The sequence below is a fragment of the Sprattus sprattus genome (genome assembly GCF_963457725.1).
Source record: "Sprattus sprattus genome assembly, chromosome: 8".
Lineage (NCBI taxonomy): Eukaryota > Metazoa > Chordata > Actinopteri > Clupeiformes > Clupeidae > Sprattus > Sprattus sprattus.
Window position 1 is genome coordinate 2,069,614 of NC_137927.1, and position 24,006 is coordinate 2,093,619.

At 41.2% G+C, this 24,006-nt stretch overlaps 1 protein-coding gene across 4 annotated transcripts in view; it reads right to left on the reverse strand.

Moving 5' to 3' along the window:
• Positions 1-24,006, reverse strand: part of vps13c (vacuolar protein sorting 13 homolog C) — a 271,108-nt gene that overhangs the window by 180,746 nt on the left and 66,356 nt on the right. For all 4 annotated transcript variants that reach the window (XM_080843884.1, XM_080843883.1, XM_080843882.1 and 1 more), the window contains 5 exons: positions 16,438-16,630; positions 14,704-14,818; positions 10,523-10,659; positions 10,225-10,351; positions 4,260-4,377 (listed from right to left, as the gene is read on the reverse strand). In XM_080843884.1, the coding sequence (XP_080700010.1) occupies positions 4,260-4,377; positions 10,225-10,351; positions 10,523-10,659; positions 14,704-14,818; positions 16,438-16,630 (690 nt within the window). The remainder of the gene's footprint in view (positions 1-4,259; positions 4,378-10,224; positions 10,352-10,522; positions 10,660-14,703; positions 14,819-16,437; positions 16,631-24,006) is intronic.

A 24,006-nucleotide genomic window follows, 5' to 3' on the forward strand; every position in this document is an offset into this window, starting at 1 on the left:
TACAGCCGCGGAAAAAATTAAGAGACCACTTCAAAATTATCAGTTTCTCTGGTTTTACTATTTATTGGTATGTGTTAAAGTAAAATGTACATTTTAGTTTTATTCTATAACCAACTGGCAACATTCCTACCAAATTTCAAATAAAAATATTGACATTTAGATCATTTATTTGCAGAAAAATGACAATTGGTCAAAATAGCAAAAAAGATGCAGTGTCTTCAGATCTCGAATAATGCAAAGAAAACAAGCTCATATTCTTTTTTAAACTACACAATACTAATGCTTTAACTTAGGAAGAGTTCAGAAATCAATATTTGGGGACTCATCAGAGAAGACGAACTAGGAGACCCTCCAGTCCACTGGTTCAATCCTTATGGTCTTTTACAAACCTCAGCCAGGCAAAGTACAACGTTGTCCCGGAAGAAAAACTTGCTTCCTTTTGCTCTGACAATGTTCCCCAACTCTGAGAAGTGTTTTTTCCAGCAGGGCAATGCTCCATGCCACACAGCCAGGCCAGTAAAGGTGTGGATGGAGTACCACCAGATCAGGACCCTGTCATTGCCAGCCCAATTTCGAGACCTGAATCCCATTAAAAAAACTCTGAAATGTGATCAAGAGGAAGATGGATGGTCACAAGCCATGAAAAGAAGCCGAGCTGCTTGAATTCTTGCACCAGGAGTAGCATAAAGTCACCCGACGGCAATGTGAAAGACTGGTGGAGAGCATGCCAAGACACATGAAAGTTGTGATTTTAAATCAAGGTTATTCCACCAAATATTGATTTCTGAACTCTTCCTAAGTTAAAGCATTAGTATTGTGTAGTTTAAAAATGAATATGAGCTTGTTTTCTTTGCATTATTCGAGATCTGAAGACACTGCATCTTTTTTGCTATTTTGACCAATTGTCATTTTTCTGCAAATAAATGATCTAAATGACAATATTTTTATTTGAAATTTGGTAGGAATGTTGCCAGTAGGTTATAGAATAAAACAAAAATGTACATTTTACTTGAACACATACCAATAAATAGTAAAACCAGAGAAACTGATAATTTTGAAGTGGTCTCTTAATTTTTTCCACGGCTGTATATGGAATGTATAAAAAAAAACACACACACACAACAGCGGCAGCAGCGGCCTGACTGTCTGCCTTGTTGGTGGGCTCGTGCCTGAAGTCAGAGACAGGTCACAGGAGTCGCACTGTCTGGGACAGCTTCACTGCTGACAGTTGACTTGCGTGGAAGATGGCAGAAAGTGCAGAACCCAGCTTGACTGCAGCAGAGAAAGTGATTGTAACCCCCAAAAATCTAAAGACTGGAAATACTGTATGTCTGGAAATATTTAAGATTTTGGTCAGTTGATGGTAAACTTGTTGAGCCTACAGCTAAGGTAGTGTGTAAGCTATGTAAGCTAGAGTTAACAACTAGCAACTTGGCTACATCTCCAAAATGTGCACCCAAGTGAATATGGCATAATATGTGGTACTTCAGCGAAACAGCCACGTCTGGATACATATTTGACACCGTCCACCACAAGTTCGTTGTCTGCGGCACGACGGGAGGTCTGCACGCAAACATTGATTTTTTTCATATGCAAGGACATGACGCCGATCAGTGTGGTGGATGTGATAGGCTTCAGGGAGTTCTGCACTGTATCTCTAGCCATGGAGCAGTAGTGAACCAATAGTATCAGTATAGTATAGGATCATTGTATTTAACGTTAACAGAAACATTACTAGTGTGGGCTAGTCGCTACTGTACTGACTATATATTGCATGAATCAAATAGACTAGATGGGCTACAACAGCTTCATGCACGGGTTTGATTATTGGCCGTTTCAAGCCAAGGAAAAGTTCCATGTTTACCGCAGCACAGCTTGCTCGGAGCGTTCAATAGCGGTTCTATACTGTAAAACTTAAATTAATGTTAATAATATTTGTTTCAATCACTGAATGAAGCCTGCCATATTTGGGAAAAGAATCGCAACCTTAAAATGCTTGTACAAAACTCTTGATCAGCACTCAGCATTTGTTTATTGTTGTCGTTCATTTAAACTGCTATGCGCAGAGAGCTCGACGATGCGGGGGAGCAAGAGAGAGAGAAACAAAGAGTGCATGTGTGTGAGCAAGAGGCCAGGGTCTGCAGTCTTGGCCATTAGTTAATTTACTTATTTTCTGTGTAGGTAATATGTTGTTAAATATGTTTGAACTTAAATAAATGACCTATACAAGTAGATATGTCTCATTGTATTAATTTGTCCTGTTATTGGCGTGCCTTATGCGCAACATATCTTCGAATATACATTACCGTTCAAAAGTTTGGGGTCACCCAGACAATTTCATGTTTTCAATGAAAACTCACACTTGTATTTATCAAATGAGTTGCAAAATTAATAGAAAATATAGTCAAGACATTTACTAGGTTGGATATAATGATTTTTATTTGAAATATTAATTTTGTTCTTCAAACTTTGCTTTTGTCAAAAAAGGGTCCATTTGCAGCAAATACAGCATTGGAGACCTTTGGCATTCTAGCTGTTAATTTGTTGAGGGAATCTGTAGAAATTTCACCCCATGCTTCCTGAAGCACCTCCCACAAGTTGGATTGGCTTGATGGGCACTTCTTGCGTACCATACGGCCAAGCTGCTCCCACAACAGCTCAATGGGGTTGAGATCTGGTGACTGCGCCGGCCACTCCATTACAGACAGCATACGAGCTGCCTGCTTCTTCCCTATATAGTTCTTGCATAATTTGGAGGTGTGCTTTGGGTCATTGTCCTGTCCAATCAAGCGCTGTCCACAGGGTATGGCATGGCGTTACAAAATAGAGTGATAGCCTTCCCTATTTAAAATCCCTTTTACCTTGTACAAATCTCCCACTTTACCAGCACCAAAGCAGCTCTAGACCATCACATTACCTCCACCATGCTTGACAGATGGCTTCAGGCACTCTTCCAGCATCTTTTCACCTGTTCTGCGTCTCACAAATGTTCTTCTGTCTGATCCAAACACCTCAAACTTTAAATTCGTCCAGAACACTTTTTTCCAATCTTCCTCTGTCCAATGTCTATGTTCTTTTGCCCATATCAATCTTTTCTTTTTATTGGCCAGTCTCAGATATGGCTTTTTCTTTGCTACTCCGCCTATAAGGCCAGCATCCCAGAGTCGCCTCTTCACTGTAGAAGGTGACACTGGCGTTTTGCGGGTACCATTTAAAAAGCTGCCAGTTGAGGACCTATGAGGTGTCTATTTCTTAAACTAGACACTCTAATATACTTGTCTTCTTGCTGAGTTGTGCACCAGGGCCTCACACTTCTCTTTCTACTCTGGTTAGAGCCCGTTTCTGCTGTTCTCTGAAGGGAGTAGTACACACCGTTGCAGGAAAAGTTCAGTTTCTCAGCAATTTCTCGCATGGAATAGCCTTCATTTCTAAGAACAAAGATAGACTGGCGAGTTTCAAATGAAAGTTATCTTTTTCGAGCCATTTTGAAAGTATAACCAAACCCACAAATACTCAACTAGCTCAAATGAAGGCCAGTTTTAAAGCTTCTCCCACCAGCAAAACAGTTTTCAGCTGTGCTTACATAATTGCACAAGGGTTTTCAAGGGTTTTCTAGTCATCCATGAGTCTTCTCAGGCGATGAGCAAACACAATGTACCATTAGAACACCGGAGTGATAGTTGCTGGAAATGGGCCTCTATACACCTATGTAGATATTTCATTAAAAACCAGATATTTCCACCTAGATTAGTCATTTACCACATTAACAATGTAAAGAGTGTATTTCTGGTTAATTTTATGACATCTTCTTTGAAAAAAACAGTGCTTTTCTTTGAAAAATGACATTTCTTAGTGACCCCAAACTTTTGAACGGTAGTGTATGTGTTTTTTTAAAGGGAATATTTGAACGTCATTTGACAGCCCTACTTGTTACCTAATGTTAACTCTATGTTGACATACGTTGTTATAGTAACAACAAAAATGCTCTCAACAGCATTTTGGAACTGCATTTCTATATGAAAAAGCACTTGGAGCTGAAGTTTTCATCAGAAAAAGCCATTCAGTGTGAACACAGCCTTATTCTTCTGTACAGTCTTTTTTTCTACCTTCTCCAAGGTTAGGCCTACCCTTATTTTTCAACAGAAGAGTCACTTCATGAAACACATTCCAGAAAAAAGAAAAAACTGTTCGAATCCTAATAAGGAAAGGCATGTCAACTGTTTGAATCCTAATAATGAAAAGCATGTAAAATAATGGACCTTGGCATCCTGGCGTCTTGGTCCACCATACACTTGCTAAGCTGGAGGGTGAAATCCATCGGCTGCAGTATGTGCTGAGGGGTGGAACCTTTCTGATGCGAAGCCTTCCAGTTGTTGCCTATGTACATTTGATACACCACACAAACACAGTTAACCCTATGTGCATTTAATACAGCACACAAACACAGTAAACTCATTTAATACAGCACACAAACACAGTTAACCCTATGTCCATGTAATACAGCACACAAACACAGTTAACCCTATGTACATGTAACACACCACAAACACAGTTAACCCTATGTACATTTAATACAGCACACAAGCCCAGTTAACCCTAACCCTATGTACATTTAATACAGCACACAAACACAGTTAACCCTATGTACATGTAACAAAGCACACAAACACAGTCAACCCTGTGTACATTTAATACACCACATAAGCACAGTTAACCCTATGTTTATTTAATACACCACACAAACACAGTTAACCATGTACATTTAATACACCACACAAACACAGTTAACCCTATGTACATTCACCACACAAACACAGTCAACCCTAACCCTATGTTCATTAAATACACCACACAAACACAGTCAACCTTATTTACATTTAATACACCACACAAACACAGTTAACCCTATGTCCATTTAATACACCACACAAACACAGTTAACCCTATGATTGATTGAAAGTCTTTAATGTCCCCAAGGGGCAATTTGATCTACAACATATAGCCAGCACATATAAGAGGACACATAAAACATGAAGTAATAAATAGTTAAGAACATAAATTCACATATAAACCACCATGCTACAGTACACTGTACTTAAAAAGATGAGTGCTGTAACATGGGCAGGGATAGAAGATGACCTATCACTTGTTGAGAAGCCCAATAGCTGATGGTATGAAAGATCGCAGGTATCTGTTGGACCTGTTATCTTTTCGGTAGGTATACCTCCTCCCTGATGGTAGGAGGCAGAACTCAGAGTGTAGTGGGTGAGTGATGTTAGCCAAAATGGCCATTGCCCTCTGTGTGACTCTGGCCTCATACACATGCCTAATGCTGTTGAGGTCAGTGCCAATTATTTTCTGACATATCTTGACAGTCTTACCCAGCCTATTTTTGTTGGTCACACTCAGATTGCCAAACCAACAGATCATAGCAAAGGTTAAAATTGACTCAATAAAAGATAGATAAAAAGTTTTTAGAAGTGAGCTGCTGACATTGAACACTTTCAACTTTCTTAAAAAGAACAGTCTCTGATTGGCCTTTTTACATACAGGTGCATCTCAATATATTAGAATATCATCAAAAAGTTGATTTATTTCAGTAATTCTATTCAAAAAGTGAAACTCCTATATTATATAGATTCATTACACTCAGACTGATATATTTCAAGTGTTTATTTCTTTAAATTTTGATGATTATAACTGACAGCTAATGAAAACCCCAAATTCAGTATCTCAGAAAATTAGAATATTGTGAACAAGTTCAATATTGAAGACACCTTGTGTCACACTCTAATCAGCTAATTAACTCAAAACACCTGCAAAGGTTTCCTGATGGTCTCTCGGTTTGGTTCAGTAGGATACACAATCATGGGGAAGACTGCTGACTTAACAGTTGTCCAGAAGACAGTCATTGACACCCTGCATAAGGAGGGTAAGACTCAAAAGGTAATTGCTAAAGAAGCTGGCTGTTCTCAGAGTGCTGTATCCAAGCACATTAATGGGAAGTTGAATGGGAGGGGAAAAAGTGGAAGAAAAAGGTGCACAAGCAACAGGGATAACCGCAGCCTTCAGAGGATTGTGAAACGAAGGCCATTCAAGAATTTGGGGGAGATTCACAAGGAGTGGACTGCAGCTGGAGTCAGTGCTTCAAGAGCTACCACGCACAGACGTATTCAGGACATGGGCTTCAACTGTCGAATTCCTTGTGTGAAGCCGCTCTTGAACAACAGACAACGTCAGAGGCGTCTCACCTGGGCTAAGGACAGAAAGGACTGGACTGTTGGTCAGTGGTCCACGGTTCTCTTCTCAGATGAGAGTAAATTTTGCATTTCTTTTGGAAATCAAGGTCCCAGAGTCTGGAGGAAGAGAGGAGAGGCACAGAATCCACGTTGCTTGAAGTCCAGTGTGAAGTTTCCACAGTCAGTGATGGTTTGGGGTGCCATGTCATCTGCTGGTGTTGGTCCACTGTGTTTCCTCAGGTCCAGGGTCAGTGCAGCCGTCTACCAGGAAGTTTTAGAGCACTTCATGCTTCCCTCTGCTGACCAGCTTTATGGAGATGCTAATTTCATTTTCCAGCAGGACTTGGCACCTGCACACACTGCAAAAAGTACCAGTACCTGGTTTAGGGACAATGGTATCCCTGTGCTTGCTTGGCCAGCAAACTCGCCTGACCTAAACCCCATAGAGAATCTATGGGGTATTGTGAAGAGGAAGATGCGAGACTCCAGACCAAACAACACAGAAGAGCTGAAGGCCGCTATCAGAGCAACCTGGGCCTCCATAACACCACAGCAGTGCCACAGACTGATTGCATCCATGCCACGCCGCATTGCTGCAGTAATCCATGCAAAAGGAGCCCCGACTAAGTATTGAGTGATGTACAATGTTCATACTTTTCAGTAGTCCATAATTTTTGTGTTAAAATCCTTTTTTGTATTGGTCTTAAGTAATATTCTAATTTTCTGAGATACTGAATTTGGGGTTTTCATTAGCTGTCAGTTATAATCATCAAAATTTAAAGAAATAAACACTTGAAATATATCAGTCTGAGTGTAATGAATCTATATAATATAGGAGTTTCACTTTTTGAATAGAATTACTGAAATAAATCAACTTTTTGATGATATTCTAATATATTGAGATGCACCTGTATATAGTCTGTGTTGGTGTCAAAGTTCAGTCTATCATCCAGAATGGTGCCCAAGTACTTATATTGGCCTACCACTTCCAACGCTGTGCCATCAATCTGAGTTGGAATGATGGTGGGGGGATTACGGCGAAAGTCTATGCACATCTCTTTGGTTTTGGAGATGTTGAGAGGTAAATAGGAGTCCTTGCACCATGAAATAAAATTGTCCAGAACTGGGCCATGGCCGGCCTCTTGGTCTTGCAGAAGGCTAATAATCACAGAATCATCAGCATATTTGATGATATGCCTTGATTCAAACATACTCTGACAGTCATTGGTGTAAAGCACAAACAGAAGTGGTGACAAAACGCATCCCTGAGGTGACCCTGTAGAACACATGAGGACCTCAGATAAGGTGTTATTTATGCGGGTTCTCTGTGACCTCAACGTTAGGAAGTCAACCAGCCAGCATATGGTACCAAAGTCAATATCAGGGAATTGTAATAGTCTCTGAGCAAGAATATGGGGCTGCATACAGTTGAAGGCTGATGAAAAATCAACAAAACACAGGCGTGCGTGTGTCTTCTTACCCCCTAAGTGACCAGTAACAAAGTCCAGAAGTGTTGCTGTAGCGTCCTCAACCCCCTTATTTGGTAGGTATGCAAATTGGAGTGGATCAATTCTGTCTTGAGTCATGACAAGTAAGCTCCTCTTCACAATACGCTCAAAACCTTTCATCACCAGAGAGGTCAGGGCCACAGGGCGGTAGTCATTCAGCGCCTTTGGAGAGGGAACTTTTGCCACTGGGACCACTACTGATTCCTTCCATACCCCTGGAACTTTCCTTTGTGATAGTGAGAGTTGAAAAATATATGTGAAAATACTGCTCAAAAACAGAGCACAGTCCTTAAGCAATCGTCCACTGATGTGGTCAGGCCCCTGGCTTTTCCTTATGTTAGTCCGCTCAAGAGTCTTCCAGACGTCATATGTCAATCAGATTCTGACTTCCCTCAGACTCAGATCTAAATTCGGCCAGATCATCCTTAAAATCCTGAGAGTCAAATCTTAAGTAAAACTGATTCAACTCCTCCACCAAGACAGTGTTGGGTTTATCAGATGCAGCCACCCCTTTTTTCTTATTACTCATTCCCACCATAGTCTTAATCCCTTTCCAAGCAAAATAAGCATTTCCGTTCTTCAGTTGATCTTCCACCTTGTTCTTAAACTGGGTTTTGGCCAATTTTATTTCCCTTTTCACCATCCTTTGAGTATCTTTTTTTTGGTGTATGTCTTTCTGTTGAAAAGCAATTTTTTTCTTATTAAGAACCTGCTTAAGTGATCTACTCACCCAGGGTTTATTATTGGGGTATAATGTGATCGTCTTTGTAGGAATAATCATTTGCTCACAAAATTTGATATAGCTTGACACAGTAAAAGTCAGTTCGTCTAGATCTGTGCATGAGTCTTTAAAAACATCCCAATTGGTACTATAGAAGCAGCCATTCAACTCTTTAATGGCGCTATGTGTCCGTACTGGGACCTCTTTACGCTCAACTTTTCCTCTCTTAAGGGCTGATTTATAGATCGGGGCCAAAAAGACACTACTATGGTCAGAAGATCCAAGGGGTGACATCGCGTAGGATTTATAGGCATCTTTAACAGTCCCGTAGCACATGTCTAAGATTTTGCCATGCCTGGTAGGACAGCTAACATACTGATAAAAGTGGCCGAGGTGTTTCTTAAGACTGCATGTATTAAAATCGCCCAGTATAAAATGCGGGCCATCAGGGGAAATGCTTTGTAAACGGTGAACAAGTTTAGTGATTACAGATACAGCATCTGCCGAATTGGCTCTTGGGTGGATATAGACCAGTGTAATAAAAAGTTGGGGAATTTCTCGTGGCAAATAAAACGGACGCAATGAGATGGATAAAAGTTCGATATGATTACTGCAGATAGATTCCCTTATTGTGATAGTTGTGCACCAGCGCGGGTTGACGTATATGCACACGCCCCCTCCTTGTGTTTTGCCAGTCAGCTGTGTGTCTCTGTCTAGCCGAATAGGCTGACCAAAGCCATCGATTTCAAGATCCTGGCCCAAGTCATGTTCTTTTAGCCAAGTCTCAGTCAAAGCTATGACACAGGCATTCTTATACTCCGGTATGCATTTAACGTTTGCCTGCAGTTCGTCAACTTTGTTCCTTAATGATCGCACATTTGCGAGTATGACAGAGGGAAGTGGCAAGCGGCGCAAGCCAGCTCTGCGTAGCCGTTGTCGCACTCCTCCTTTCCGGCCACGCTTTCTCACCCGACCCGCTGCTGTCGACCGTGATCCGCTGCCTCGGCCATGAGTCCTCACCTCCGGCGTTGTATGCCGATTGAAGCAAGCAGACCCTCGCCTGCGAATCTCTGGTGGAATTTCATCGCGTAGGATCCATGGAGCTGAACAGTTGTATTGTATTAAAAAGTCCCGACTGTACTGCAGTCTGTGAGACGCGTTGGTTTGACCATGGTTCACAACAGTCCCAAGAGTAAGCATGCTCATAAGCACCGTGTTAAACATATCCATATTAATTCCAAGGTAATGGGCTACTCTTCAACTCCCGCAACTGGTTCAGACGTGACAGACGAGATACGAAGGACACATTTAGACAATTACGCACACAAGCGGCTACAGTTGTGTGTCGCCGCAACAAGGCAGCGCCATCTTTGGAGCATCAGGCAAGAGAGGCTGGCACTGTACATTTAATACGCCACACAAACACAGTTATCCCTATGTACATTTAATACACCACACAAGCACAGTCAACCCTAAGCCTATGTACATGTAACACACCACAGAAACACAGTTAACCCTATGTACATTTAACACACCACACAAACATAGCTTCTCTAATTTTGTGAGAATTTGATATTGCACATCTGTGACAGAAACCATTTGAGGGGTTTGTGTAAAAGTCAAAGAACCCAAAGATGAGCAGTGTGCACATAGTCACTGATACATGGTAAACCTTACATGGTAGTGTGAAAGGAAAACATAGCTGAGGTGTAGACTCAATAACCAAAAACAACTTGTGTGTGCAGATGATCCATACCTGCTCTGCAGTACAATAACTGAACATTTCGCAGTTCAAGTGAATATCTCTCATAAGCTTGGTCCATCACTTCTTCCAGGGATGAGCTGGCTGAAAACTGCTGAGAGGCCTGATCCAAACTTGTTAACTACAAATGCAGATGTTTGACATATTACAAAAATACAGAGTGTGGTCAAAAAACACACCCATTAATCATCTGACATTACCATTATAATGTATGTAATCTTGCAGCCAATTTATTGTCCTCATTTTCCTAAAAAAAAAATGAGACTATGAGATTATTACTGTATGTTCTCACCTGCAAACTGCCAAAGTCAAGTATCATCAAGTCAGATTCAGCATCATTGAAGCCAGAGGATGGCAACACAAAGTATGAGGGCTTCAGGTTGATTCTCAGGTCTAGAACCTTCCGTGTCTGTATGATGTGAGACAGACCTGTCCAGATCAGAAGACAACACTCAGATACACACAAACACATGTAGTACAAACATTCACTCCCTCCATGGGGAGAGGTACCAATGCTTCTTCAAGGCTTCCAAGGCCTTTCCCACCCAACAGAATCCTTCTCAACATGTATCGACCCAACGTCAGAAACTTCCATGCCATCAGTGCCCTGTTCGGCGTACAACTGAAGCTTAGATAATTAATTTAGCTCGCGACATGAGATAATATAGCTCGCTAAATGAGAACAGGCCGGTCTGGCGACGTGCGCTAAGATAAAATATCGTCCCACGCTAAACTCGTCAGCTAAATTGCGCGTGCACGTCCTTCTTCAAAAGGCAAGAAAGGTCGATCACCAAAACCATGATTTTTTTGAAAAGTACAATGGTCTAAACTCAAAGAAAAAGACAAAAAAAATTCTCCGCTAAGGCAGGATATGACCATTAACGCGTTATGAAGAATTCAAGACCATAATCATGTCAAAATTCAACACTTCCGCGGCGGGACAGCAATATAAGAAACTGTCTATAGGCTGTATAAGGGGTGATATTTTTTCTCTTTTCGAACATGTGACTTTGGTGCTGCGGGTAGAGCATATGGCTTGCATGCAGCAGAAATTCAATAAATTGAAGCAATGAAAAGAAATTGTGTTTATTTCTCTTTTCTTATTATGCACCCACCTTACCATCCACCATTCACTACTGCACAAAAACTAGACACGTTTGCAAAACTAAACGTTAAAGTTAAAGTAGGTAAAACAACTTCCAATACCTCCGTAATGGAGATGGGTTATGTGCTCAAATTTCCTGGGATCAAAGAAAACGTTAGTATTCATGTGCAAACTAAAAATCACGTCTCAGGCTGCACATGAAAGTTATTTCGGGTTTATCAACTGTACCAATGTCTCAACTGTACTAATAGGCTACCACTGTCATATATTTATGAGTGCTTTGTTCTCCGCATCGCCGACATTACAAAAATGAAAGCTACCACTCGCAAGAAAGTGAAGACATTCAATGTTCGACGGTGGTGTATGCAATAAATGACTCGAGAAGGTCTTCTAAATTAATTATTCCTTGTCGGGTGGATCGGTAGCGCTCATACAAGAACTCATCATGATGGAAAAATGGATCTTCTTGGCGATCACAAAGAACTCTTCCTACGCTAATCAAACTATAATATGACTCCTTGTCAATGGGATCCCTCCTTTTGGCGTGGGTGTGGCAAGTTTAGCCAGCTAAACTTTGGTTAGCCTGCCCTGGAGCAGGTTAGTGCTAACCGATTAATTACCATGGTTATTAATCAGAAGTTGCTTCGCCGAACTCGATAAAGGGGCGTTGTCTTTTTTTAGCCTGGAATCTAGCTCGCTAAACCGCTCAGCGAGCGTCGCCGAACAGTACCCTGGTGTGTTCCTTGAATCCTTCACACCTATTGACATCGCAGAGCGTCCCCCCCCTGATCTCATCAAAATCAAATTTAAATCTTTAAATTTTAATTTAAATTTTTAAGTAACTTAACTATCTGAGAATTTCGGACCGCACACAAAAAAATCTGATATAGATAGATTATCAGCAGGAAAGTTATCCGATTCTTCATGTGTGAAAAAGTCACCAAAGTGAAGTGTATTAACATTGTTCTGATACCGTTCAGTCAATCAAATATCACAACCTACCAACACATCAATTTCAATAAATGAAGATCACACAATGCAAAAGTGTTACATTACAGTGACACAGTGGTTCTCAACTGGCTTGGTGTTAGGAGTGGTGATTTATATAGAATTCAAATATTTTTCCTAAAAGTACACACAGTACACAAACATAGGCCTTTACCATCTCATCATTACCCTGTTTAATGCATACAATATAAACATAAACAAGCTACAGAGTTTTTCCCTCTGCACAATAAGTCTGACATAAAATACAATCCCACAACTCACTTTTGCAACCCACCAGTTGAGAAAGACTGCAATGATAAGATGACAAGGAATAAAGAGGATTGCAGGACAGGGGGGAAGACTCCAGTTTGTGTGGCACTTTAGTGAGAGGTTATATAAGGATAATGCATATCCTAACTTTAGTGAGAGGTTATATAGAACTTATGCATATCCTAACTTTAGTGAGAGGTTAGTATGTATCGATAATGCATATCCTATCTTTAGTGAGAGGTTAGTATGTATCGATAATGCATATCCTAACTTTAGTGAGAGGTTAGTATATATCGATAATGCATATCCTAACTTTAGTGAGACGTAACATAGGGATAATGCATATCCTAACTTGGTAAACCAGCATACCACCCACAAAAACTGGGCACCTCGACAATCTCCTTAAAACACTAAGGGCCTGATTTACTTACATTGCGACCGCAGCTTAATCTGCGGTCGCACATTAACGCACAGTGTTTTTGCGCATTTTCCGTGGTATTTATCAAACCAGATCCACGCTGGAGAAATCGCCGGGGAGAAATCGCCTGCAAGTTACTGCCCACATGGAGATTCGAGGAAGAAAAAAACTAAGGTTCAGCGAAGAGGAGATAGATATATTGGTTCACGTTCGCTCAATCACTGAACCTGATTCAATGGGCACGCTTTATTGTTGTTCTGCCCGCCATCACCTACAGCAAGATGTTTAAAAGAACACGATTATACAGAATATGCTATTGGTGGAATTAATGCATAAACTGTCTATTATAACAATATAGATGTGTACATGGCGGATTAATAAGTTCTACAAGGGACATGGGTTCACTACAATATATCCCCACTGAACCAAATACATTTACCAAGAAGCCAGGCCTCTCCAAAATCACCGTTGCTCAATCATGGATAGATGGCACTATTCCCGGAAGATAAAACTGTCATGGACAGATCCAGGGTATTTGGCTACCACGTTAGTAATGGTCATGTTGGCATCACATATGACCTGGACATTCATTCAATATGTGTGCTTTCTGTTTCGGTAAATGTGTTCGTGGATTGAAGGTGGGACTGTTTGCATGTGGGTGCAATCAATGGCTCCAATTACGTTCGGAAAGTTTAATTTTAGCTATCGTAGTGGGGAAATGTATATTGACCAGTGCGCCGAAGCAATGTGTCGAGTACCTGGGTGAATATTTGGCTGAGTGAAGGCTGAGATATACCAACTGCAGATGCTATAACTGTTTGAAATTATCCGGAGACCAATATTTGCAAATGTTGCCAGGAGTTTAACAACTGATGGAATGGAATGTGATCGACGGGTGGAGGGTTCGATGTCGTCTCTGATCTGGTCCAGTAACTGAAGTATTGCGCGGCTGGTTAACCTGTACCGTCTAATAATTTGTGGTTCGCTTAACTGAAAAAGTGTTATACGAGTTGAAAAAAAATCTTTCTGTGCGCTGTCTCTGTCTTTTTCTTCGCCTTGCTCTTATAACTGCTGCCATATCAACGTTTTCAGACTCAATGGAAATGCACTTCCTGGTTAAGACGTGCTTTTATGAGGCGGAGAATAAGCCCGCAAATAAGAGACGTGCGCTCGCCAGGCAGTTTTAGTAAATACCACCCAATACATCATTAGGCGCACTTAACTTCTCTCCTCCCATATATTTGCGCTTCACGCCCAGGTTTGGTAGGTGACCTCCCACCTGTTTGCTGTTCACACCCACAAAGCGTTAATATGCGCCTCTACTGAAATGCGCCTCCTTAGTAAATACCGTTTTATGTTTACGACCGCTATTTTACGCCTGAAATGGGCGCAATCCTGTTAGTAAATCAGGCCCTAAGATTCTAATTGTGGCATCTGTTGAAAAAGTTTTACATTTTGAGAAACTTTCATTTTGACAGATTATGCATTCATATGCTGCATGTGAATGTGTAGGAGAATATACATGCAGTTCTGTGTGTGTGTGTGTGTGTGTGTGTGTGTGTGTGTGTGTGTGTGTGTGTGTGTGTGTGTGTGTGTGTGTGTGTGTGTGTGTGTGTGTGTGTGTGTGTGTGTGTGTGTGTGTGTGTGTGTGTGTGTGTGTGTGTGCGTGCATGCATGCTTAGGTTAAATTTACCGGCTGAAGTTTTCTCTTTTATCTCCTCTAGTTTCATCAGTGTTGCAGAGGTTATGACTTCCAAGTCAACCCCCTTTGTTGCCTTAAAAAACTCTGCCAAGGTGTTGATTGTAACCTGGAACATCAGCAAAGCAAGAAGGGTCTTAGGTATCTGTAGAAGGGCTTTACTGCAATAACACATCGCTATGGGGCCATTGATGGTTTCTACTAAACTTGTGCCTTACAAGTGAGATACAGCACAGCACAAGTTACTAGAAAAAATAAGTTACGAGATGTTAGACCTGTAAAAAATGAGACAAAATAAGCTCTTGTTTGTATATCTGTTTGTTAATTATCAATATATTGTATAAATGAATTAGCTAACAAGCTACCTAACATCACAGAGGTTTTTTTTTAGTCCAGATTGTCCAATGCTGTTTTCACTTGCAGATTGTGATTTCTCATAGTCTCTCATGAATTATTCCTCAATGTGTCAGTGAGACGTGCCACAGCACCTGCACAACCCAGTCAGAGCCAGGAGTGCTCCTCAGGAAGCCAAATGTGAGCGTGACTGAGAAACCACCAGAGGAAGGAGTCGGAGGGAAAGATGGAAGGAAAAGATGGATCTACAGGGATGGTACGCAATCAAGAAGTGGCCCCTATGCTTATGTCAAGGCAACCATATATGGCTGGAGACAGGGCAACCAGGCTGCAAATATCACATGCTTTGGCAAGCACATCCATTGACAATTTCACCAATAATAATGATAATAAAGAGCGATACTTTGCAGTTAAAACAGAAAAAGACACGAAATAAATCAATTTGAGACAAACATTTGTTTTAAAGAAAACTCAATGAATAAAGCCCTGTTTCTGGGTGGTTCTGCTGCTGTGGGGCCAAGTCCTGGGGCCCAAGAGCAAGCAGACAGACCCCCAGGCCACGTCCTCCAGGAACCTTCAAGAGATTGGGCAGTTCAGATCTCCTGCCAATGCTGACAACAGACACTTTGAGAAGCTCATCTCTTCTCAGCCACAAAGATAATACAAAAAACTCAGACTAGTCTGGAACACTTCTGACCGGGCCCAGATAAGATCAGGAAGCAGCTCATCCTGAGATAGGACCAGGATGGCAAGGAACTGGCACCTGTTTTCGACTCATGGCTGATCTTGGGAGTCATTCATACTTGTTTTAAACATTGATGCACAATACTGTTACCCAGGTCCATAGTTTTTAGGCTCTTCTAACAGATAACGATTGGCAGTCAGTTAGTCTCTAGCTGCTCTAATGTAAAGCCCGCCCTGAAGTTCCAGTATAGGGTCAGGGACGAGGCACAGGCCTCTGGCAGGCCCCGCCAGGAAGTCTGGAATCCAGCTTGTGTATATTGGGTCAGGGCTCCTGGATATCCAGACCCACAACCCGCTCTGGGAACAGTGGCAGGTGGGTAGTTTGACTGGGTGGTTACACCTGTTAAACTCTAATGCAGGTGTCCTGAGGCTCAGGGAGGACAGAAACCTCCTGTGGAGTCTAAAGATAGGGACTCTTCCTTTGGAAACGGGAAGTATTACAATACTAACATCTCTCATCTAAGTCTGCCGAAAATGTACCTGTAAATGGGACTAGTAATTTTCTTTGATATTGCTGGTGTTCCTGAGCGACTGTGGTGGGCCGGTCAGAACAAAATGCCGGGGCTGATTTGCTGGGGCAACACTTGTATGTCACATCATTACTGTTTATCTGAATGTATGAAGTCTTACTGCATCATAGATGATTTCCACAGGCTGTGATTGGATGTACAGAAGCTGATCAGCAGTTGTATCTTCAGGATTCACTTCAAATTGGATGTTGAGCAATGAAGAGGTGTTACTGCCCATAGATGCGATGATAGAAGGCACCACCCCGTGCTGCTGTAAGCCCGTCACGTACCAGTGCTCCAGGCCAGCTTCCAGCCTAGAATACACACAAACATCTTTAGAGATTTTTGCAGCAGTGAACAAAAATATGTTCAAATCTTTTTAAGTGAAAGGACCAGAAAGTTAGCCATACTTGAAATCATGTCAAAACTTTATCATTCACAATCTCCTAGCAAATCAGTTCCTTGGAATCGATGAACCTTGTTTATTGTAGTGATGCTCCGATTGATCTGCCGCCGATCATGATCGGCAGATATTGGTAAAAATTGCTTGATCAGTGAACCCTAAAAGCACCGATCAAAAAAGCTGATCACGTGACGTAAATTAGTTGCGCAACTTTTTCTACCTGCATGCGTGGCAAACGGGGACTCAGCAGCAGAGCAGAGCTTAGCAGTGGCAAGCAGCATGAGTTCTCCCGTCTGGAAGTTTTAGTTAGTTAATTTAATTCCTACAAATGGTGCATATAAAATGTGGGGATATTTAGCTCACGTGAGAAATCCACCACGTGGTTATCCCTGTTGAAAGCTAAACATCTGACTATATAAACCTTGTGCGATGGGTTTATCATTGCCTTCACTTTCAGCCTTGTGCTGGGAGGGGAGCCCGATTGCAATTGTTTGTGTTTGTGTTTGTTTGCAGCTACGGAGTCCTGAGGTAACTAGGGTGAATTTTCACCTATCATACGTAATTGGGGGCTCGTGTCCGGGATTCCATCAACCTCATCGGCTCTCCACGCTGGGCTAATCATCAGGACCTGAATCGTACGGAGTACGAGACTCTGTTTTTCTAAAGACCTCCAACTTGAATTGGATGGAGGCCAGGGCTTGCCAGCGAGGAGAGCCGAGAGTGAAGGAATTAAATTGGACTATAGGGGGTGGACTCTGACTGCTTGTAAGTATATTGTTTGCTATTTGTTGTAAGTGCACGCTAGTATGTGGTTCTTGTTTGTTTCGGTTTTGTGTACACTTGTCTTGAAGTGGGGTTGAGACTAACTTTTTGCCTGTTTGCCGCGGGGTGGAAAGGGGAACAAAAGCACCTTCCTGAAGCAAGGACTTTGCCTGTTTGCCCCGTGTGTTGAACGAAATTGCTAGAGTTAGAGAGACACCTGTTTGTAGTTTTCATGTTTTGGAGCGCTCAAGGTTAAAACGCACCTTCCTGAAGCAAGGACTTTTTCTGTTATATACCTATAAGCACTGTTCACCTTCCTGAAGAAAGGGTAGCGTTCATCTTTGGAAACGTTAAAGGTTATATATAAAGAAGACCTGTTGCCATGATTAACTTCCAGAAGAAAGAAAAGGCTAGCACGCGCTAAAGATTTATAAGCACTGTTCACCCTCCTGAAGAAGGGTACCATTAGCTCAAGGTTAAAAGCACCCTCCTGAAGTGAGGACTTTACTGATAAAGCAGGCCTGTTGCTATGGTGGAACGCAAAAGGCATACATGATAGCGCTGTGATCTGAACTTGAAAACTTTCTAGGCCTATTTTCTCCGGATATTTCTGTATATGCGCGCAACATTTTTGGGGGGGCCCATTTGGGGCCGCAGATATCCATTGTTTCAGACAGTTCATAGATCGGTTTAATCAGAAAAATTGTGATTTTGCTCTTTAGTTTTGCTTGCATTTAGTATATGATAACACAAGAGACAGAATTTCAGAGTCACAGTGAAATTTGACAGCACAAATATGAACTTTTCTCAAATAGAGAGTGAGAAATAATTGACCTGCTTGTAAAGGAAAGACAGATAAACTAGCTTTCATATCTGCTCCCAAATCCTAATTCTTAAAGGAAAAGTGTCAACTTTTGAGTTGTTTACTTGTTTTATTATGAGCAGAAGGGAATTTGATTTGACCAACATTTACATCTTTTTTGCTGTCTGTGTAGTGTTAACATACCAGGGATATTTTAATTTATCTCATTTGGACACTATGGGTGGAGAATGGACCTGACAGTGTCAAGTGATGAATATTGTATGGTGGGCTGAAATGGAAGGCACCCAACGCATTCACTGTAATCAAGTCAAACAAGGATTCACTAGCATTAACTGATTATAAACAACAACATTCTAAAGGGACTGATATTATTGTTTCGAAATACTAGACATATATTACTAATGCAAAGAATGGAGAGGTGTCGATAGTTATTTCTTGTATTTCAAATTTGCTCGTTCACACTCACTGGGACAGTTTCTAACAAAATAGCTAGCTAGCTAGCTTAGTGTAAACATAGCCCACTAATTCTCTTTAATTTACCTCAAGTAAACCTTAATTTAAGCAGTCAACAATCGTTAACAACTACAGATAGCCACATTCTGTAACCACCTTTACTTACCATTTCACTCCATGCATCATTTACTTTGAGCTAAACTCCTTGGCTATAATCTTGGATGTCGTTGAAGAGACCTTACTTCGGCAGAGTGAGAAAACCAGCGCAGCAGCCTCCACGAGATCCCTGTTATATCGTTAATGACATGCTATTGGATTGTAATTTTAAACCTATAAACCAGAACGCACGCACGCACGCACGCACATAGCCTATCATTTGAGAGTTATAAAAAACGTGTCAATTTAAGAAACAAAGAAAGATTCACTAGAGAGATACTCTAATATACTAATACTACTTAATTTTTCTGTGGGGTTGAGACAAACTTTTTACAATGGGTAAAACCAGATAAATATAGTAATAATTATGTAATTAAAGATTTCTCATTACTGAGATGCCTTGACCCGGAACCAGTAGGGGACTGATCCCCTGGCCTCAACCTCCTCACAAAATGAGTGAGACGGAGGACCTCTGGTCGGACTCAGCATTGCGATCTTTAGCCCAAAAAAAGATTTAAAGAGAAATTTAAGCCTGTCACACTAACTACATTAACCTAGATTGATGCATTGGACTAACACAGGCTGGGTGGGGGCTGAGTACTGGCTCAAAAGAATCTGCTGTTCCTCCAGATAAGAAGACCGGTAGACAACATACCCTGGCGTTGTTTAGATTTAAGCAGAAACAAGGCCACAAAATTAGCAGCTGTGGTCCACTAAAGTAGAGCTATCTTTAAAAAGCACCTCAGCCAGAGACAAAGAAATAAATTATATATTTTCTGAGAATGACTAACTTCTGTAGATAATGGATTCCTAACCACGCGTTAGAAACACAAATGTTGCAGAGTTTACTTTATTCTTAGCCCGTGTCAGCTGGAGATATTATTAAAAGGCCTGAAGATGGAAAGCAGGCATTTGAACAGTTAAAACAACAATTGGTTAGTTCTACTCTTAGCACATCCATGACACGACAACAAGCCATTCGCACAAGCCGTAGACTGTAAAAAAAAAAAGTTATATGACATCTGTGTTACTGCATAGGTGGGGAGTTTAAGTTGATACCAGTGGCATACTATTCCACACGGCTAGATCCAGTAGCCCAAGCAATGTCTGATGTTTACAAGCAGTAGTGCTCTGCTCCTATTGTACTAAACAGACACTTAAACTGAAAGTTCCACATGCTTATTTTTTATTATTTTTTTTTTGCTCTCACAGCCTCATATCACTATTGAGCACTGCGTGACATTTAAGCTAGCTACTTTTACTTAAAGCAGAGAACAGATAAAAACTATTGCAGCCAGAGCTGACCTACAAGATGTGCCTATTCCAAAAGCTGATTTAACTATTGTTTGTTGATGGTTCAAGCAAATAAACCTTGAACACATAGCCACTCCTTCCACACTATTCCGCACAGGCAGCGGAACGAATTGCACTGATAGCGCACACACATGCAAAAGACCCGGTTTCAGTGGGAAACCACAAAGCAGACAAGGCCACTAACCAGGCAGAAAGTTTTATTACTTTATTATAATTTTAGTAATCCAAGAAGCCTATTGGAACAACAGGTTCTGATACGATGTTGACCATTATTTAACTCCATTGCTTTGCTGCTTGCTTTAATTGATTTTGTGTAAAGCACCTTGAACTGCAACCAGTGGCGGACCTACCATTAAGGCGAACTAGGCAACCGCCTTAGGCCCCCACCCAGCAGAAAGCCCTCGACGAGTCGCCCACCCAGGCACCGATGGGCCGATGGGATGGCCCAAGTCTATAACCAACCGGCCCTCCCGCAGCTGTTGTCGGTCGCGACAGTTTTCCTTGCTTCACAGAATACATTATATACCTCTAATGATAACCAGCAGGTATCACTGTCTGCTATTTATACTACTCCTAGTGACCTGTATTCACACTCATGGTTTCTATTTTCTTTACTAATCTAATCTCCTCCGTCAGTATTACTATGTTTATTTGTTATTAAATGTCAATCACTCTAGCCTAATACTTGCGTGTCTCGCTCGTAGACACCTTTAACAACCCTACACACACACACGTAATCACACACCCAGCATGCAACACTACCATTACCACTGATGTTTACACCCCATCGTATGTTCTGTTCTGTTCATTTCTACAATAAAGTTCAAACCAGTGGCGGCGGACCTTAAGGGCGATTGTGGCGACCAACTGCCTTCAGGAAAGGAGATTTTTTTTTCTCTGTCGGAAATTACCAAATGTCGAATCAGGCAACAGTCACGCAACAGTTGTGCTTCAGAAGGCGGCGTCCCTATTTGGGGCTAAATGGAAATCGCCCCAGATCTCTCTCACTCTAATGTTAAATCCATTCTCTTTCATAAAAGAGGGCTCTCAATGCATTTTCCATGGCTTCCGGGAGGGCTCGCCATGCTCCATTCTTTCGTCATAAGTATAAGGACGTATGTGTTTAAAAAAAACGGTCAAGGCATATTCTGTCAAGATGTCTAACATTCAGTGCAACAACTGGAGTCACTCCTTGAAAGAAACTAATTTTTAGTCGGCGTACTAATTAAGATAAATTGACAACAAAACAATTAGGACTTCCTACACCAAATGTATCGATTCAACAGGTTTCTACAAAGGGTGGAATCCTACATCCAAGAATTGGAACGAAAGAAAATCATGGCTAGCACGCTGTGAAGTGGCTAACACGGTCTGTATTCCTTTATTTGTAAGGCTACCACTGTCACTTTTCATAGGTTGTACAGTGTGAATGTTCGCTTTTTGCCCTTACACTGAGTTATTTTCTTTGTGAAGACTTATTTAGCTTTTGTTAGCCAATACTTTCGAGATCAGTCATATCTATAGTTATAGTTGGTTTTGACTTATATGTTGCCCCCTTCTTTACGTTGTTACTGGACATATTTTATGTGTCCTGTAAAGCTATGTTGCATCATACAACATTTGAGACATGTGGATAATGAAAAAGTGGGATCATTTAATGTGGAGCCAAATCATGTTTGCTTATGAAGGCTCCTGAATGCAACTTTCTTCCATATAACTAGCTACTGTAGCTATGTAGGTAGAGGGGAAATATTTTGATTGTGTGCTGCCATCTACTATACAAAAAGGTATTGCTGTATGAGTTAATCAGCCTACAAAAAAATTGATATTGCTTAATGTAGGATACTAGCCCAGAGTTAAGCATATTAATCTAGCAAACTATACCTACCTTGGAGTGTTACAATAGCCAGTATCATTTTATTCCATGTGTCCATCCAGGCCAATTTGTGGATCCAAATGTTATTAAAAAACATATATAATGTTATTTCTTTGTAATCATCCAAAATTATGTTAAGTGTATGGGTATTTTGCATACATTGAGTGTGCAACGCGCTGTATATTAAGTAGGCCGCTCTGACAGACAACTCCCGGGCCACTTTTTTCCCCCAGTCCGCCCCTGCTTTTTTTGCATTAAAAGGACGGATGAAGAGGGCCCCTGGCTATGTTCGCCTTAGGCCCCCAAATGACTAGGTCCGCCAATGACTGCAACAACCAGTTTAAACACATACACATTTGAAGAATTAAAACACACTTTACTAAATGATAATAAGAATCTAAGAGTGAAATTAGTAATATTAAGCATGCATGTTGATATCACTGTTTGAAATGATGTATGGAAAAATCTACACTGCCTAAACTCTTAAACCATTTGCTAAAACAGTCGAAGATATTGAATACAAACTTTTTCTCCCCTACACAGGAACACTGTGAGGCTGAATTCAAGGTTGGACCAGGAGATTGGGTCCTAATCAACAAACTATGCTCCTAGAGGAGTACAGTGTGGGAACAGTAAAAAAAAAACACGCATACATAAGCACATACAACTACATGAATATAAAACACCAGGGGCCGTATTCACAAAGCCTTTTATCTTACCACTAGGAGTGCTGCTGCAGACCGCTCTCCGTTGAAATGCACAAGTCATCGGTACATCCAACTGTTGGATGATGTGGGGTCTACAGTGCGTTGATAGTTTGATGAATTAAACGGCTGAATGATGATTCCCAGTGTTGTCATTTGCGTTTTCCGCGAAGTCTTTTAAAGGCTATCTTTTTAAAGGCTTTTAAAGGCTATCTTAATGTTTCCAAACATTTCACTTCGGGACACATCGTTGTTTAAAAGAGTCATTGCATCCCGCGCTAATTCTACGACAATATTAATACCTTCACGGTTTAAGCAATGTCTTTTATCAATTCCAAGTCGGCTGCAGCCATCTTACGATTTTTTGTGAATAGGTCTTAGTGACTTAGGAGTCCTCATGAGGAGTTTTAAGCTGTCCTAGACTTAGGTGCTACTTTTAGGGATAAAATATTTTGTGAATTGCTCTTAGTAAAAAAAAATAGGAGTCCTACATTTAAGACTGACACGCCCATTATTTTTAGGAGTTTCTCCTAAATTCGCCACTAATGAGCTACTTTTAGCCCTAAGATTCTTTGTGAATACGGCCCCAGAGCTACATGAAAAAGCTGCCACTTGCGTTGGCGCTAGGGATAGCCAGAAGTCTCATGCCATGTAGGCTACCAGGACATGACAAACGCAAAAAACACACCTCAGCACATAAATACATACAACTCACAAACAATACACGAATACAAAACACCAGGGGCCGTATTCACAAAGCCTTTTATCTTACCACTAGGAGTGCTCCTAACTTGCGCTAAAACCTTTTACGTAGGAGTAATTTCTTAAAAGTGATTCACAACGGCTCTGAGACCTACTCATACTAAGGATAATACCAACTCCTAAGCTTAAGATAAAAACTCCGTTGCTATGGATGACGTCGCTTCTCATGCACGAGTTTAGAAGGGGTGAGGACGGTGATTGGTTGTTGACAGGCTCTCTCATTAAAAACTCATTCGTGACGTCCCTCTAACAAGCCCACTATATCAACTGAAAATAAGAGGATAAGCTAGGCTTCAAATTAAGTCATATTAAATAGTTATGGACAGTGCAGTTAGCAGAATGCACACGCATGATGACAAGTTTGTGCATCCAACGGGAATGACACTTTGCACGTTAAGAGAAAAAGAACGCGATCAATATAAAATAGCCTATGGCAA